This window comes from Buteo buteo, chromosome 26 (genome assembly GCF_964188355.1).
Source record: "Buteo buteo chromosome 26, bButBut1.hap1.1, whole genome shotgun sequence".
NCBI classification, from domain to species: domain Eukaryota; kingdom Metazoa; phylum Chordata; class Aves; order Accipitriformes; family Accipitridae; genus Buteo; species Buteo buteo.
Window position 1 is genome coordinate 8,045,041 of NC_134196.1, and position 17,606 is coordinate 8,062,646.

At 33.8% G+C, this 17,606-nt stretch overlaps 1 protein-coding gene across 3 annotated transcripts in view; it reads right to left on the minus strand.

Moving 5' to 3' along the window:
• Window positions 1–17,606, minus strand: part of LRRIQ1 (leucine rich repeats and IQ motif containing 1) — a 113,258-nt gene that overhangs the window by 21,956 nt on the left and 73,696 nt on the right. For 2 of the 3 annotated variants that reach the window (XM_075057711.1, XM_075057710.1), the window contains exon 24: window positions 100–232. In XM_075057711.1, the coding sequence (XP_074913812.1) occupies window positions 100–232 (133 nt within the window). Of the gene's footprint in view, window positions 1–99; window positions 233–10,684; window positions 11,401–17,606 lie in introns of those variants that run through there. The other variant, XM_075057712.1, reaches the window with a different exon arrangement.

Consider the following 17,606-nt stretch of genomic DNA (forward strand, 5'->3'; position numbering starts at 1 on the left):
CTACAAAGTCATGTTTGTTTTAGAACTATTAACCTAGGTTTCACTTTACAAGATAAATTTACAATAAAAAAAAATCTAATTTAAAGGCAATGACCTCACCACTTCATATTTTTGGAACTGGCTGCTTCATAATCCAAAAGCTGTGTATGAAGCCATTGGTATGTAAAGTCTTTTCTCCTTTGTAATTTCTCATCTAAAGTAGTATCCAGCTGAGAAAATTCTTCTTTTTTACCTGGGGAGGAAAAAAGATACTCCTGTCTTTCATTATTATTTTAAAATATAATTTTTTTAATATTCCCCAGATATATGCTGAGCATATTGCCTTTTACAAAACATAAAAGACAATTACTTCATTTTCTTGCAAAGTGTCCAACTGACTTGAATTTCTTCAGGTATATTTAAGAAATAGTTTTAAATTAATTTTGAATTTCATGGTTTATTTTCTCTTTTGGGATTAAATATTTGCCTTCTGAATAAATTTGTTTTTATTGGGAAATAAGATTCTCCTTTATTCTGAAATATATGTAGAAATATATATTATACATAAATTGCTTGTCATAGCATCTGTGAATGTTGTTTATTGTGCTATTTCTATCTTTAAAAATATACATTCATTTATATTTAAAATTCTATTTACCAAGCTATAAGGTAAAAAAAAATAAATCACCATTATATGCAAGAGTGGACACATGGCAATCTTATTCCTCTGATCTGTCTTTTACCGATATGATTTATTAAGACATTTTAATGGCAATTTCTGATATTGGATTTCAAAGCACTTGTATACATGATATGACTTTTCACAAATTACTACGTACTTTTGGATCACAAAAGACACCCCAAGATAGAGAATAAAACAGTGACATGGAAAAATTCTGGAGATCTTTCAGGTTTTGGGATCATTCTGGTTGCACGGGGACATTCATAGATTAGAATAACTGTTTATCTTCTACCCTTATACATCAACTTCATAGGTTATGCCTTTTTAGCACCTTCAACTCAGGGCTTTTATGAGATATCAGAAAACTTTTTTGTCGTACAAAAGTTTTTTGTTTTTCTCTTTAATACCATTTCTGATGACACTGAGTTATCCTCCCTCTTGCTGACTATTCCTTTTATCTTTTCAAAGATTTTTTTTTCTCTCAGTGAGTGATGGGTGAATTTAGCAGCTACTAGAAGTTTCTTAGTAAACTGTAGGAGCATGACTGTCCTTTTGCACTTGAACCAGCAAAGAATGTAGGTCACCTCACTTTGTAACAAGTTCGTTTGTCCACTATGACTGATTTAACTATCAGTAACTGTAGAGGACGGGGGGAGATGTCAGAACTGCCTTCGAGGTGAATGGTTTCCTCATACTCCTTATTTTAAGCCTTGGTTTTCATTCAAGTTTTGACAACATAAACTGGAGTTACAGGCTATTCACCAACTCACTTTTTAAGAGGTTTGCTACATTACCTGTAGTATTTTTTAAACTAATCCTTCTGTAAAAATTATAACTTACTTATAAGCTGCAAAATGTAGTTCCTCACTTGCATTTTAGCTGGCTTTGCAGTAAGCTCATTGCTTTCATCTTTTAGTTCTAAGGGAATATTGTTAAAGTGTCGTAGCTTCTTATTTCATAGTCTGAAATACAAATGTCTTTTGGTTGTGCTCTCCATTTATCTTGGTATAGAGAATCTCTATTCAAACCAAATCCTTTCCTTAGGCTGAACGTGCTCAACTGCCAAACTCATAATTAGCCTATTAAAATTAGGCAAGGTCCTGGTCCAGAATATGAAGTCGTATATGTCTTGCTAGTGACTCACAGACTAGAACTTAGGCAGAAGAATTTATCCTCAGCTGATGTAAAGAACTCTCATTTACCTCCTTAGGAAGACAGAAAATGAAAAGCTTGGATGGACAGTCACTGTATCTACCCAAATGAAGTTGTGAGGGCTGACTAAAAAGGTCGAGCAGTGAACTGCTCAATCAGTGCCAATATTAAAATATAAAGAGTCCTAATTACAGAGTTCATCACCTTCCTTGATTAAAGTGGGAGCCATTTCTTCTTTTCTAAGTTTATGATAGTGCCTTCCCCTGTTGCTGGTTCAGGAGTACAGTTTTCTGACCTTTACATTTTGAAAATTTATAGTTTCAAAGTCTGCAACTACACTGGTACCCCTATAGCTCTTCAGATGAAGAAGATGCTGATTTATAACAGGAGTAACAAACATTCTGTTTGACTTCCTAAGAGCAGTCCTGGAGACTGAACCTTCTGCATATGTTCTCCAAAGAGGAATACTTCCTCAGGAAATTATCTTTAGTTTTTTCTTATCTGCATTTACAGAAAAGTTGGTCCAGTATTACCATCTTTCTCAGGAGAATTACTTCTTCCTATTAAAAGGATCATCATTATTTATGCATTTACTCAAATGTGTGTTACCTTTTCCTCCATTAAAAGGGAAATCAACGTAAGGATTTAAAACTAGTATTAGAAGTTCATGTCTGAGTCTGCGTGTCAGTGATGGTCAAAAGAAGATGCACATACAATAAGCTATGATAAAACTTAGAAAAAAATGAATACTTTTAACTTGCCCAGTTATTTTTCCAAAATGATTGTTAATAATCTGCCTTAGTTGCAGTTTGAATTTTTGACTGAATTATGTTTGAAACACAAGTGGCTTTATTTAATAAAATCTAATTTTATTTTTGCATGTTAATTATTGAAACATTTTTGAAACAAGAAAGTGACCAAGATAAAAGTGCACACAATAGGTTTTTTTTCTTAAAACTATGTATTCTATTAAACAGAGTATTCTTGTTCCATATTAGTGTTAATAGCGACCTTTTTTCTCAAATGGGCAGACACTGTTCAATATTTTGTTTAATAATGCTGCAGAAAACTATATTCTATTTTTTTTATTTGGAACATACCCATATTCTTACTTTTTAATAGTAACATCTTTCTTTTTAATTTTTATGGAAAAATAGTATGTTATGAATTAAAACACAGCATTATCACTTTTCTATTCCACTTATGAACATCATGTGTTTGAGGATCTGTTGTAGCAGTATCATTAACATGTATTTGCTTGATAGCTTTCTTAAATTAGGGCTCTGGGTTTTTTTAAAAACCTGGACCTGATTTTGTAGAAGTACTAACACTCACAAATTCCACAGAAGTTCCAAAGAGCTGTAAGCATTCTGCATCTTTGAAATGGATCAGACCTATAATCTTTAATTGTTAAACCCAGACAACTCTTAGAATATCAAAGGAAAAAGGAATACATCAAAGGCAGCACAACTCCGTCAAAAACCAAATTAATCTCAGAGGTATTTAAAGTATCGTACCCTCATTAGATTATCACTTCTAAGCTTTCAATCTTTTTGACTTCTTTTTACATGACACACACGTTAATAATTTAAGATTGGAATAGTCTTACATTTGGCATCAATACAGTAATGATTTTTAGGTGTTGCCAATTAATCATACACACACACACTGTACACTTAGGCCAGATCCAACGCAGCTTTCAGGGGCACCTACTGCCATTTTCCTACAGAATTTGGGCACCTAAGTAGAGAGAACTTATTCAGTAGAACTTGGGCACCTGAAACGTCCTTGGAACTGAACGTTACAGGAAAATAAATTCTTTTCTAGGTCCCCAAACCAACATGCAAACTCTTAAGAACCTGAGCTTTGGGATCCAGAAAAACGTCCTCCTCCATCTGTCAAATTTGTTTGTTGGGCACACTCTGAGACAGCACGACTCATGTTCCGTTTAAAATATGGATGCTACTTATGTACTTTAAATTAGACTATCTCTGGGTAATCCATTAAGTGAGTTAAAGGGGAAGGGGTAAGCATCTGTGAACTACTTCTGGTGAAGTGCCCTAAATTCTAGATAGAGTCAGTTTTCTTCTCGTTGGTTTTCTTCAAGATTGATGCATCTTGTGCCCTCAGCTGTAGCAGTCGGCTTTAAAAAGAGGATTGAAACATAGCCAAAGGGAATAGCTTGGCATGTGGAAGATGGAGATTCAAATCTCACCAGGCTAAGGAGTACCTGAAGCCTGTTTCCCACTGCCTAAGGAGTACCTCACACCCACGTTCCCCAGGGCTAGGGCTAGTGTTCTTAACAGCAAGCCAGCATACAAAAAGGACGATGGCTACATAATGTCTAGATTCAGGGTGATCTTTCAGATTCTGCATTTTAGTTTTCAGATTCTATGCCCAGGAAACACTGATCCCTATTGTTGTAAATCCCAGTTAGCTACTCAACTCTTTGTCAATTTATATGCAAGAGGATGCTGAGGAACCTGATTCAACACAGTGATTTTTTTTTTTTTCAAATCTATTTGTTGATGATGGGAAGATAAAAGGTCTAACCTTAATATGTTGTATGTTTCTTGAAACAGAAGTGTGTGGAGAAGTCTGCAGTGTATCCAACCTTTTACAGTTAAATTTTGTGTTTAGAGGGTGATTTAATTCGCTTCAAAACTTGCTTCATACAGAGTACAATACAAATAAAGTAAGAGACTAAGAAAACTAAGACCTACAATGTGAAAGAAGGGCTTGGAATTTCTTCAGCATTCTAAGTTTTCCTCCCTTAATATAAAAATCTGTGACCAGAGTTAATTTTCTCAATATATATTCTGGAAATGGTGCTTTTAATATAGGAGTTAAGTAGCTGAGCTTGGGTATAAAATTAATGTCTATGCTATTAATACATTGAAATTTTTCTTATCTGTCAGTATTCTGGTATACATTACTGGTCAGCAATATATATTATGAGGATGTGTGTGTTTGAGTGTACAAAGTCTATAAAAACATTATTCTGAATGAAAATTTAAATTATATATACCCTGCAAGGATTTTTATAATTTATCCTATGTCTTCTGTAAAGTTATGTTATAATACACATTAATAAATAATCTTGAAATCCCAAACCTAAAATCCAACTTTTTATCTCATTTTCTCCATATGTTAGTCCACAAACAGCATGGCATTATTTCTGTCACAATATGTGTAATATACACAGAACAGAAAGCAAGAACAACATAAGTACTAACACTGCTATCAAGGCAAGAAACTGAAGAATTTGGAAACAGACAGGAAAATAACAATTAAAAACCCACAACAACCCTCCCACCTCCACTCCCCAAACCACCCAGAAACATAGTAGAATGTAAGAGAAAAGAGAGGAATTTCTTCTCTTCCACAAAAAGTTTGACACATTTGTCAGAAGTCGACTTTGTCAGAAGTCACTAAATACACCTAAGCGTTACACAGCAATCACTACGTGCCCAAAATACTGGTTTTGGAAAAAGAACGGCATTTAGAGTGGTCTTTAGCATGCTCACAGGTATTCAGTGAATACATTTATATTAGCAATATATGTAAGACTTCAGAACAGTTGGTAGTATCATGTGGCAGTAATTGATACAGAGTTCTTTTCATGTAAAATTATAGTATCTCCAGATAATGTTTGTTTATCTACAACTCAGGTCTGGAATTTTCAGATAGTGAAACACATACATCTTACCTTAAAAACACAGAAACTTGTTTGTGACATAGCTACGCTGTAAGGATTAATTTTAGATGTTACTTTTTATCTGAGTAACTTCTGACTAAATCAACTTCCATCTCTAGGACCAGAATGAATGAAATAAAAATATTTATAGCACACTAAGTGAGTTCACAGCTGAATAAAAGATGAAATAGAATTTTTTCACAAGAATACCACATCAGGTTATGACCTACAAAAGTTCTTAATGCTTAAAAAATGCTTTATCAATTACATCACAAGCAGTTTTGAACATGGGAGTGCTGATCAACCCACAACAGCACATCTTCCAAAAATTATAAAAGTAAATAGTGAAAGGAAAAAAATACTTCTGAGGTTTGTTTCTAAAACTTGTGCCCTTTTTCTCTTTTTACCAGGTATTTCAGATTTTTTACAGACTATAAATAAGGCCTACTATATTACTATTCCATCTGCAAACCTCGTTCTCTAACCTCTTCATCAGCTATTGTAATAATTTCCTTTTTACCACATGACTGTTCTTGACCTCACCTTCACACCATTCTTCCTTGACTGAATCCAGGTATTCACCACACTCTCAGTTAAGACCATATTCTTTATTTTGGCTGTCCTTCTTCTCCGTGTTCGCTTCTATTTTTTGCTGTCTTTTACACTGTGCTCACTTTCTGGGTAATTAACAACTGTAATAAAGCTTCACCTACTTAGTTCATTCTGCTTTAGTGGTTACCAAATATTTCACTTGAGGTGTGTGCAGGAAGCTCCCACACAGGCAATTGCTGATTTCATTTTTTGCTAATTTATGACTGTTCTGATCTAACTCAGGCTGATTCAGTGAATCTTGGGGTAAGAACTTGAAGATCTATTTGGGGAAAGACATAGGGATTGAATAGTGGAGGGCTAGTAACAATAAAAATGTAAGAATAGGTTGCTTGGGTCAATTAAAAGTAAGTTATAGAGATGGGAAGAAAAAACAAAGGAATAGTAGTGCACCAGTTTAATATAGACCCACACTCTCTAATAAATTGTATGAGATTCCCTTGTACACCAAATAAAGAATTATTTCTTTAAAAAACATAAGCCAGAAAACAAAACAATATTTTGCCATTTGATGAAACTGGTTTAATATGTACCATTTAAATGATTACATTTAGAGTTATGTACACTACTGTTCAAACACATTCATATCGAGGAAATATTCAACAAAATTGGTTTATTTCTTCAGAAAGCTGCAACAGTCATTTAGCACTGGAATGAAACGTGAGGTTATTTATTTTAACCTCAGTGAATGACAAAGTCGATGTGAATGTTTTGCCATAGAAAAGCAGAAGAAAAAGCAGGAGAATAAACTGCACAAGCATTTGGAAATCTTAAGATTCTAATTTCTCTGAAACCTTCCAAGTTTGGATGTGCAAATATCAAGCTCTAGTGACTAGGTCTATGATTGTGCATTTATTAAATTTTTGATTAAGTGCTATATAATCACTAACTCCACTCAGTTGAAATGGATCAGCAGCTCTGGGTATTTTTTTCTGTACTAAGGCAAGCATTGAAGGCATCCAAGCATCAAACTCTTCAGCCCCAGTATGCTGGACTCTTACATTGTGGTAATAGTATAATAAACAGCTTTACTATTAGGATAGTGAGAAATTTTCATATTGGATTAATGCTGTAATGAAAGTGAAGACAGATTCTACTTTACTCAGGAACAAATGCAAAGCAAGCAACAGCAGATAGGATGAAGAGTATACATAAAGAAAATTTGAGTATCTCAGCATCTACCTACACACAGACACAGACACACACGCACGGCTTCCTCAGGTTCCCAAAACTTAAGTTAGAAGTTGCATTACAACTAGAGAACAGACTAACATTTCTCAGTCCAGCCACCCAAGGGCAGACTTGTTTTATGTATAGGTTGGGAAATAACAGGAAATAGCTTCATATTTGAAAAACTAAGTTGGTTCTTTCTCAAAAAAACAAACAAAAAAACCCCAAACCCAAACCCCAACTCTACAAAAATGGAGAAACTACAGGGATGATATTCTACCCACATGCACACAAAGAGATGAGTTCCTGATGTAAACTACTCCTTCCTGCAATCAGCACTCTTCAAGATCCACTCAGGATTTTACAAGTTCAAAAAGTACATAAAAAACCTTACAGCACTATGCTGTACTTTCACATTATTCTCTTCTGTAGTCTTCTATGAACAGGGTGTTCTGTAGTCTATATACTACCTGCTCCAGCCACTCAGCACAGGCAAATTTCAACAGTGCTGCTGAGAAGTAAATTTGGAATACAGCCAAGAGTTACCTAGAGATATTTGGATAGTCAAGGCCCTTGAAGGACCAAAGAAATCAAGGAGGACTAAAAGAATATTTTGAAATGGTATGTTCAGTGTTTCCATGCTTAGTTATCCATTAGTAAATGTAAGGAATAAATAAGATGGAAGTAGATTGAACCTATTTTGGTTATCCTTACTGCCCACACTCTCACATAATTTCTGTCTCATCACCTAAATCTGCCTGTTACAGACCCTATCTCTAGTTTTTCTCATAATCTTTGGGAATTAATAAAGTCACTAACGATGGACGTTCTCTACTGAAAAGAGGAATGGATTTTATATTGCTCAGGAGAAAATTAAGAGATGCATAACATCAAAAATATTTTTACAGAATCTTTTGATAGATTTTATTTCTATACATTCCCAGTTCTTAAGATTAACTGACAGAAACAATCAAGAACTTGAACAGAACTGTTTAGTTGCTCAGTAATGAAACAGCATTCCCAAGCAAGAAAAGATTATCACTTCGTATGGAGTCCGAGCCGGAGGAATACCTTTCTCTAAATTCAATAAACCAAGCAAAATTATTTAAGACATCAGATCTTCCAAAGGAATTCTCAAAAAAACAAATACAAAGGAACATTTTGTAATAGCACAGGAGGTCTAACTACTATGTTGTCCCTTATCAAGAGGGCAAGAAATACAAAATACAATAATTTTATTGAGTGTGACAACCATTAAGGTAGGTTTTGTTTGTACTGAAGGACTTAAAAGTACATGAAAAAGACAAAAAAAATCCAAATCCAACAAAAGATTTGTTCAAAATAAAAATTTGAGGTTTCTATGTGACAAGGAAATACATAGGACAAGTATAAAAAAAAAAAGTCATCACTCAGGAGCAGCATGAAGTTAGTCAGTGAAACTGTCTTACACCACACTAATAACTGTCTCACAATTTTTATGAACAAGTAATTAAAATATGTAATTTTGTATCACAGCTTGGGAATGTACATTAAAAAAAGTCTTTATTATGTTTACTCTTGAGAATAAACATTTTTTCTAGATAGTTATCTGAATAGCACATGAACTTGTTTTTTAGAACTCACGTTCATCAACACACGTGATGTACACAAGTACCATATGTGATTGGCACTTATCAATGCAGAGTAAGACTGAAAGTGAAATAATGAAATTATTCTATTAATGTCAATATGTAGTTCAGATATGAGTATCTACGAATTGGTTATCTTCTCTATCTATTACATATACATATAATTTTCAATTTAAAAGTGTTTTATTTTGTGTGGGTGAAACTATTTCTGGCTTACTTTCTGATGTTGACTTGAAATACCTGTTGGTATGTGATGAAGGTACTGTGACAACAATTCACAGCTTTGTCAGTGCAGTAATGCATAACAGCAGAACTGCTCTACGTTGTCAAATATACACACAAAGCCTACACAGACTAAGTGCAAGGCTGCTGTTTAATTTACTTTATAGTAAAACCCAGAGGTACCACTGAAGATCAGGCCTGTCATTATGCCAAACATTCTATAAACAAAGCTTGATTTAATGCTCATTGAATTAAATGGAAAAAAAGTCTCAGATAGACATGGTTCTTTTTCTTAAAACTACATCTAAAGTGAGTTAATCCCCAAGCGTGTACAATTCTTATATATTTATATCCAGCTTAAAAATAACCATAAATACTAAACTTATGAGTGACTATAAATAAATATAGACATAAAAGTACTAATTCTTCTTCTTAAGTTATACTTAATTGGTTGATACATCATGGAAGAAAATAAACAATACAAAATTCCAGTGTCTTATGGATCTATTAAAAAAAAAAAAGGGAATTCCATTTGTAAAGAAGGACAGGTAAAAAAAGCAAAACAAAACCACAATTTGCCTACAAGTTGCCCCAGGTTAATTCTTAATTCATATGGCTCAAAGACTTTAGTATTTATATAGATTTCTTGATTAATTGGACTGAAATTTTCAGCTTGTAAACACATGAAAAATGTAATAACTGAAACACAGTATATAATTTTAGAGAAACCAACACATATTCAGGAGTATTTAGCCCCACGGGTATTGAACTGACTTAATTATATTGATTTTGGATGAGTTATAGTTACAATGGCACAGGTTTTTTCTATCCATGCAGAGAAAGTTTGAATGATTTACCTCACTGAATGAAGAAATCGAGAGCTGAAAAAGGAATAAATTAGCCGTGACTCCTCCTGTTCTTTTATAGAATTTTGTTTAGACCTTTATTTAAATTCTTTTAATGAGAAAATGAGCAAAACAAAACCCCTAGTTCTATTACTGAACATAATGTAATCTCCCTTAAGCTTGACTGTTAATATTTTATTCTTAGAGTAGGTGTGTTTAAATTAGTTTCTTTTTTACTAAGCTTTTCAGCTAAACTTGCTACCAAACTCTCCAACTCACTGACATATACATATATATTTCTATGTACATATATATAAAATGTATTTGAAAAGGAGGGAATAAGTTAAACACCATGATGATTTTGAATAGGTGAATTTGCCACATGCGCATTCTGTTTATATTTGCAATCGCTTTCAAGACAGCCATAACTAATTAACTTAAAAGTGTAATTTGTTTTACCTGTTGCCTAACAACAGGTAAAACAGTTGTCCATTCCTATCTTTGCTTGTTTGCAGTCAGTTCTCTAAGCCCCTGCAAATAGTACAAGAACTTACAGAGCATTAAGGTCTGATCCAGAAAGGAGTGAAACCCCATAAATTCCAATTAGGTAAGCAAACTCCCACTTGAGATCAGGGAATTTCAGTAGCTAATCTTATACTATTTACTCCAGAAGAAGGGAACAGATGATTATATTATGAGTTTTACAACCTTATAGACTAAATTAGGCTATTAAAACTGTATTACCTTACACAGGAATTTGTCTAAAAGATAAAAACCCCCATGATTTAACTGGCTAAACCAAGATTTTACTTCTACTGTAACAGTCACTGTCATTAAGACGAACAAACAGCATTTCATTGCCAAGCCTGAATGTAACAAGGAAATACCCGCTTTTTGCCTTGTATTGCAGAACTTGTTTTATAAGAAAGATTTTAATACAGTTTCCTTTTCATACAAGATATAACAATTTTAACACAAAGTAATCTGAGTGGAAAGGCAAACAGAATTCTTTAAAACAGCTGAAGAAATAGAGAACTATTAAATGGTAATATTTACAGAAAAGTTTTTAATTTGACTACAAAAGTGAACACAGAGCATTATTTTGTTCAGCAAGATTTTTCTGCTTTTCTGAAAAGCTAAATACATCGATTAGAAACAGTATGTTAGAGGTACTGATACAGAGGCTAGAGAAAGATATATATATCTGCAATAAGAATACAAAAAAAGTATTTAAGTAAATACAGAAACTTGTCTGCAACTTGTACCACGGTTCTTCAAACTCTCTTTCAAATCTTTGAACTTCTCCATATTCTGGTTCAGTGAATTCATCAAGGGATATTAAAACTGGAGAAATGTCTGAATAGCATCATCATCCTCAAGGCAGCCAGGTCAACAGACTCTCCTTCAGGATTCTGGCTAGAAGAGGAGGAAAACAGGAGAAAAGAATGCAATGATGTAGCAAAATAGTCACTAAAACCAAGATATCTAATTTTCAATGATATTTAAAAAGTCTTAATTCTACTCACCTTCTCCTGGATTCCAAACAGATTCTTCAGCTTGCACCTGACTAGTCCTGAATAACTACATCTCATGTGCTCTGGGTGCTCAACAGTACTGTCTCCTTGTGCAACTGTATTAATTATGCAATAAAAAAAGGGGATTTTCCCCTACTATTTCTATAAAGAACAAACATATTGTTGATGGGAAATAATAGAAATATATAACACTTTCATAGGGGAAATAAAACAAATTTCAAAGTAAGGAATTAGTATGATGCACAGATAACAAGCATGCTTAGTAATATAGTGAAATAATAGTAACTATTTGTACAAAGGTATAAAAACCAAAAATCCCCAGCAGCTAGAACTGTGGAAGAAGCAACTTTTAAAATTTATTCCAAGTAAGCTTTTATAAATATTTCCATTTGCAATAAATGAAGGATGTTTGAAAGAGAATTTTGAATACAGTGCACACAACTTGCATAGTACGATGACAGCCTATGCAGTGTTTTAGCATATGTAGACCAGACTACAAGTAGAGTCTGACAAAACCTAAGAAGGCAGACCTGGCTAAGAGTCAGGAGTCACGCTTATTAAATTGAACTCTCAGGGGTATCATGCAATCAGAGGTCACAATCGAGGCAACAGAAGCAATGTCACGATATCAGAGAAAGGGCCAATTCAGACCTGCTCCCTGACAGGCAGTGAGGTCACGGCTTGCGGCAAATAACTGTATTAAAAGGGAATATTCTCTGCACACTTTTAGAACTGTCATCTGAACAAACAAAGCCAGGTCATTGGTAGGTTAAATCAGACCTTTCTGCCTTAGTAGCACATAGCTTCCTTTCTTTTTACATTCACTACTAATTTCTCAATTACAAATATACATCAGCTACTAAAGCAAATTCTCAGTAAATTTAACTTTGAAATACACAGTAGTGTTTAAATTCCCCCTTTTTAGAAGTTAAATTCCACCTTTGACAAAAGATATCCCTGGTCTCTTCATAATCTGAAAATTACTAAGCTTGCTTAGAAAACAATAAGCATGCAAGAGCTTTAGGGAAATGACTTTCCACAGTCAATTTCTTAGTAACCCTGATACTCAATCTGCATTTAGAAACCACTAAAAAAATTGAAGTTATTAATAATCTGCTTGCTTAATGATGATTGTGAAAGTGAAATAAAGTTCTTCTTTTGTCTGGCTACTTGGATTTCTTTATCTCATTACCTGGACTGGGTTATCTACAAGATTCTACAAATGTAGCAATTTATGAAATTATAAGCATGTTGGATTAGTTAACCTGACAATAAACCTGCTTAGGAAGAACTATTCTAGACTGTCATGTAAATTAAATTTTATTAGAAAACATTATCTCTGTATGCAGCCTTTCTTATGAATATGAGAAAAAAATATGAGGAAAATTCAGTATTTCTTCCTTTTTTGTACACATAAACCAGGTAGAATATCTGCAGTGCATATGTCAAACCGGCACAAACCTACGAATTTCAAACAATGACTAAAATGTTTCTCTATTGCACATGGTAAGAATTGAACTGTAAAGTTTTGAAGTTGGAAGACGTACATTATAGAAATAACACAGCACGGAAGTTACACAGGTATCACTGCATGATTTTACATTTCTGTTAAAATATTTGAGTTATTTGCAATTCCGTTTAAATTCATCTAAGTCTAGCACACATACTAATTTATAGATTATAGGAAACTTGTAAAAGGTATAGAACTTTGCTATAAGAGTTAGTACTGAACAGCATAAAATTTTTAATACCTAGATTTCAATTTTAGAGTCTTGTTTTAACGTTTTGCTTGAAAAATGTTGCACACTACCAAAATATATTATGTATTTGAACCACAAGGTTATTAGTTATAAAAAAGAAAGAGACTTAAATGTGTGTTTAATATCAAACACATGAAAATGGCCTTTTTGGAATGCTGTAGATCTCTGACCTCATTAATAGAATTAATTCTCCATAACACCATAGTTCCCATTACAGAATAGGAAAAAAATAATTCCTCTATAAGAAACTTTAATCAATTATATTTTCAAATCAATGAAAAGCTCTGGGGTGAATGCCTTCCTTTAATTCACCACTTAAAATATGCTGAGGTATTGCTATTAGAATGTATAGCTACGGGAAACATTTCTTTAATTGTGATTTAAAATGTATCATGTTGTTGAACTGAAACAAGATTTCTACCTATAAAATGTTTTTAAGAATACATTATATTCCTTGTTCATAGCTCCATACCAAATGGAAATTCTTTTGCAAGATGAACATTTGTGCAATGCAACAGTCATGATACTTTTATGGACACAGAACATACATTTTCTGTGGCCTATATTAAAACACCATTTGCATACCAATATGATTTTAATGCTTGAAATACTGACTTTGGAAAATGCTTGGAATATATCTCAAAATGCACTTTTAATGAACTCTTCATTAGCAATTGTTTTTTTGAAGTATAAAAAAGAGTATTGGGTATTGTTCAGTAAAAGCAAAACAAATAAACAAACCACCCCAATATTGACTACAGTCCCCAGACATCCAAACAGATGGCAACAAATTCAACAATTACTTTTAACTAGACATACTAAGTCCAAGTGCTGTAACACTTTATTTTAGAGGAATGTAGCCAAACCTATTCTCCCTTACCCCCTCCAACCAAATCCATTTGGATTTAACTTGTTGCTAAAATTATCTGTCTTTTGCACTCTAAGACCTGGGTCACAACCTTACTTAGGGACAGGAAATAGTTATCAGGTCATTGAATGGTCAAATGAAAAAGGATTTGAAATGCTTCGGTACTCAGGGGTCTATTCATCCAAAATTATTGCCTTATGTAGTATCAAAAGCTGTGAACGTGGAGTCAACTTGTTTACGTGTACATTGGCTGAGATGCAGATAGCTACGCTACCTAGCTTTTGCACATAAAATGTCAAGGAAAGGAGAAAAAAGAGAGGTAGAATCTCAGAAGATGCAAATAAAACTATCTGAACTATAGTGCTACCTTATTCAACAATAAGAAAAACTGGTTTTCAACCTCTGTCTGATGACATTTCGCATGAAATCTTATTCCCACTGAAGTCATCATTGGGTAGTTATTAGCAAAAAGCAGTAAGACTTCTTTTTTTTTTTTTTTTTTTTCTTATGCACAGTTGCTTTTAGGTCAAAGATTGCTAAACTACAATGCTATGAAAGTACAGGTGATAGCCTACACACTGTATAAAATCCAAGTTTTGGAAGTTTATTGGAACAAACAAACACTTTGTCTAGCTCAGAGACCACATTTAAGTCTGATGCACTGAAAGTCTTGATACCACCACAAATTACAACAGTGTGCAGAACAGCGGAGACATGAGCAAAGAGATAATACACAGGCAGGTGAAATATGTGGTCAGAAACCTTTAACATGTGAACACAGGAACCCTGAAGACTGGAACCACAATGAGAATTCATAACATTAAGTTGGTATGTACCTATGGCAAATACCTCCTGGGTTTGGGAACTTCAGGCAAATAGAAAATCTTTTTTTTTTTTTTTTTTTTTTTTAGTTGAAAGTGAAAGGCAAGAATATTACTAAAACCGTCATATGTCTAGATAATTTATAAATATTCAGACACTGAAGTGCACTGCATAAATGCACATAAATGATGTTTTACATATTTATTTTTAAACATACACCATCATTTCAGGATTGCCTCATTCCACGAATACTGAAAAAATCCTACGGTATCATTGATGGACAGGAGGCTAGAAAATTAGGCACAGATTTTATTTTTTAGTTTTATTTTATAATAAGAAACTGGGCCACTAGAACTATGTAACTGAAGCTTGAGTGCGTGCACTGTAAGGCCCCTGCAGTCTTTTACAACTTTTCAGCGTACCGCTGTTGTGAACTGGGTTTGCACTCTGCCAGCAGAGCAGCTCTGACCCATGGAGAGCACTCCTTCAGATCAACACTGCCTCAGGCTTTACTGCTTTCTCCAAGAAGTCTTACATTTCAGGCATCAAGTTGAATTTCTTCTGGAGATGATTAACCCAAACCCATGACAGATTTTTTCCAAGATATCCAACTCCTTATGTTTATTTTATCCTGGCTCTTTTTGGATGTACTGGACACAAGTAACCTACTCATTTTACATGTTAAAGGGCTGGTGGAGAGCCATTAATTCCTTAAAATGAGAAAATATTTCAATGCGAGAGTTCTGTTGTGTGAGCTCAAACTAAATAATAAGAAACAAAGCCATAGAATTCTGATTTTAAAAGATAGATCCCCTTCCACACTACAGGTTTCTGTAATGCATTTTCAACACATTTCAGAACAGATCTTACATTCTCTGGAAATGCATTATTCTGTCATTTTTGTCAGTGCCGTATGGTTTAGAAACCATCTCTAATGTGGCATACAAATTTAAAGCCTGGGAGATATGTAATAACTGCATTTTACTGTAAACATGGCAATTCAGCTAGTAAAATTGCAGCAAGGCCAGATTTAGAATGTGGTTATTAATCCTTTTCACACCACAGCTCAACAGAAGATAACTTAATTTAGAAATAGATGTTTACAAACAATGCGCTTCCTGGGAGTTGATGCCATTTATATTTTTCCATTGAAAATAGCTAATTTCTAAAAGATGAAAACAGCTAACACAAATTATTAGCTATAATGTCTTCTTAAATGTTCTTTAAAGAACAAATGACAAAATATTTAAAGTACAGAAAAAGATGAATATTAGCATTCTACTCTCGGTACCTTCTCTTCACTCTTATGCAGATATTTAAAAGCATCTGTGATTTGAATCAATATAAATTCTATTTAATTACCACATATACTTTTTCTTCAATGTATTCATATTTCATAATACAGAAAATCTATGAAACTATGTCGATCATTATGTAAAAATATTTTAATGAGGTCACATAAGTAACTCAAAGGTAACCTTAAATTACCACTTTCCAAAGTCTCAATTTCACATTTTTAATTAGCACTAGTAATAATAATCTATAAGAATGTTTTGCAACATTTTTCACTTGAGACTACAAGGAGTTTCATAATTGTGATCTATCAGAAAGCTGGAAAACAGACGACTTTAAACGGATCCTTGATGTTTATCTTCCAATCATATGACATAATCACCAGATCATTTTACCTCTTATTCTTGTTCCAATATGAAAAATAAATGTTATTTCTACTGACAATTTAAAGAGAAATGAATAAATATTTCCATAATTAAAAGCCACCTGAGAAAGCATAATCTGTTCATTATCAAATTTGTATTGGTGAAATCTGTCTTAACATTATACCCATTACGTTTTCTTTAGTCATCAATGAGCATAAAATGACAGGAAATACAATACTGCCAATCAGAACTACAGGTTCCCAAACTACAGTAAACATATCTTGGCAACATAGTCTAATGCATTTTTAATATAGTTCAACTTCCTGGCATTGGTCACTGTGCACATGCCTGGGTGACATCAACTTGTATTGTTTCCACTTCTTTCAAGTGTACGGTATAGATGTGCCACTGATGGACATGGATATGACTGAAAATAAATGTACCATATGTGCCAATAAAACACCTAATCTACTTAATTAATTAGAGCACAGTCTATGAAATTCAGAGAAACTAAGTGAATCATATCCAAATAATATTTGGATAGTTTGATTGGACTCGCAGCTGATTTACTGCATTCTTCCAACTTGCTCTACAGACGGCAATCCAGCTTCCGATTCCACTGAACAGAAATTATTTGGATAACCCACCAAAATTCTTGAGGTAGGTGGATTAAAGAGGACCCCAAAAGATATGTACTGTTCCCAAAGCTTGTAGCAAACCAATGTGCTAGGCCTCGGGGCCCCCTCTTTAGTTCTGAGCTGCTGTACCAGGACAAAGCACTCACACTGCTGGTTGGAAAAGTAGGTATCCTTCCTCTGGGTAAATGAAATTACAGACCCTGTAGTTACAGAGCCACAGCTGGCAGAGACGCTCTGTTACACATTCATCCGGGACTAATTGGAACTTCCCAAGAAAAGAGGAGTCAAGGGTAGATTTGTCCTTCAATTCCTGATCTACTTTATCCAAAACAGTCAAGACT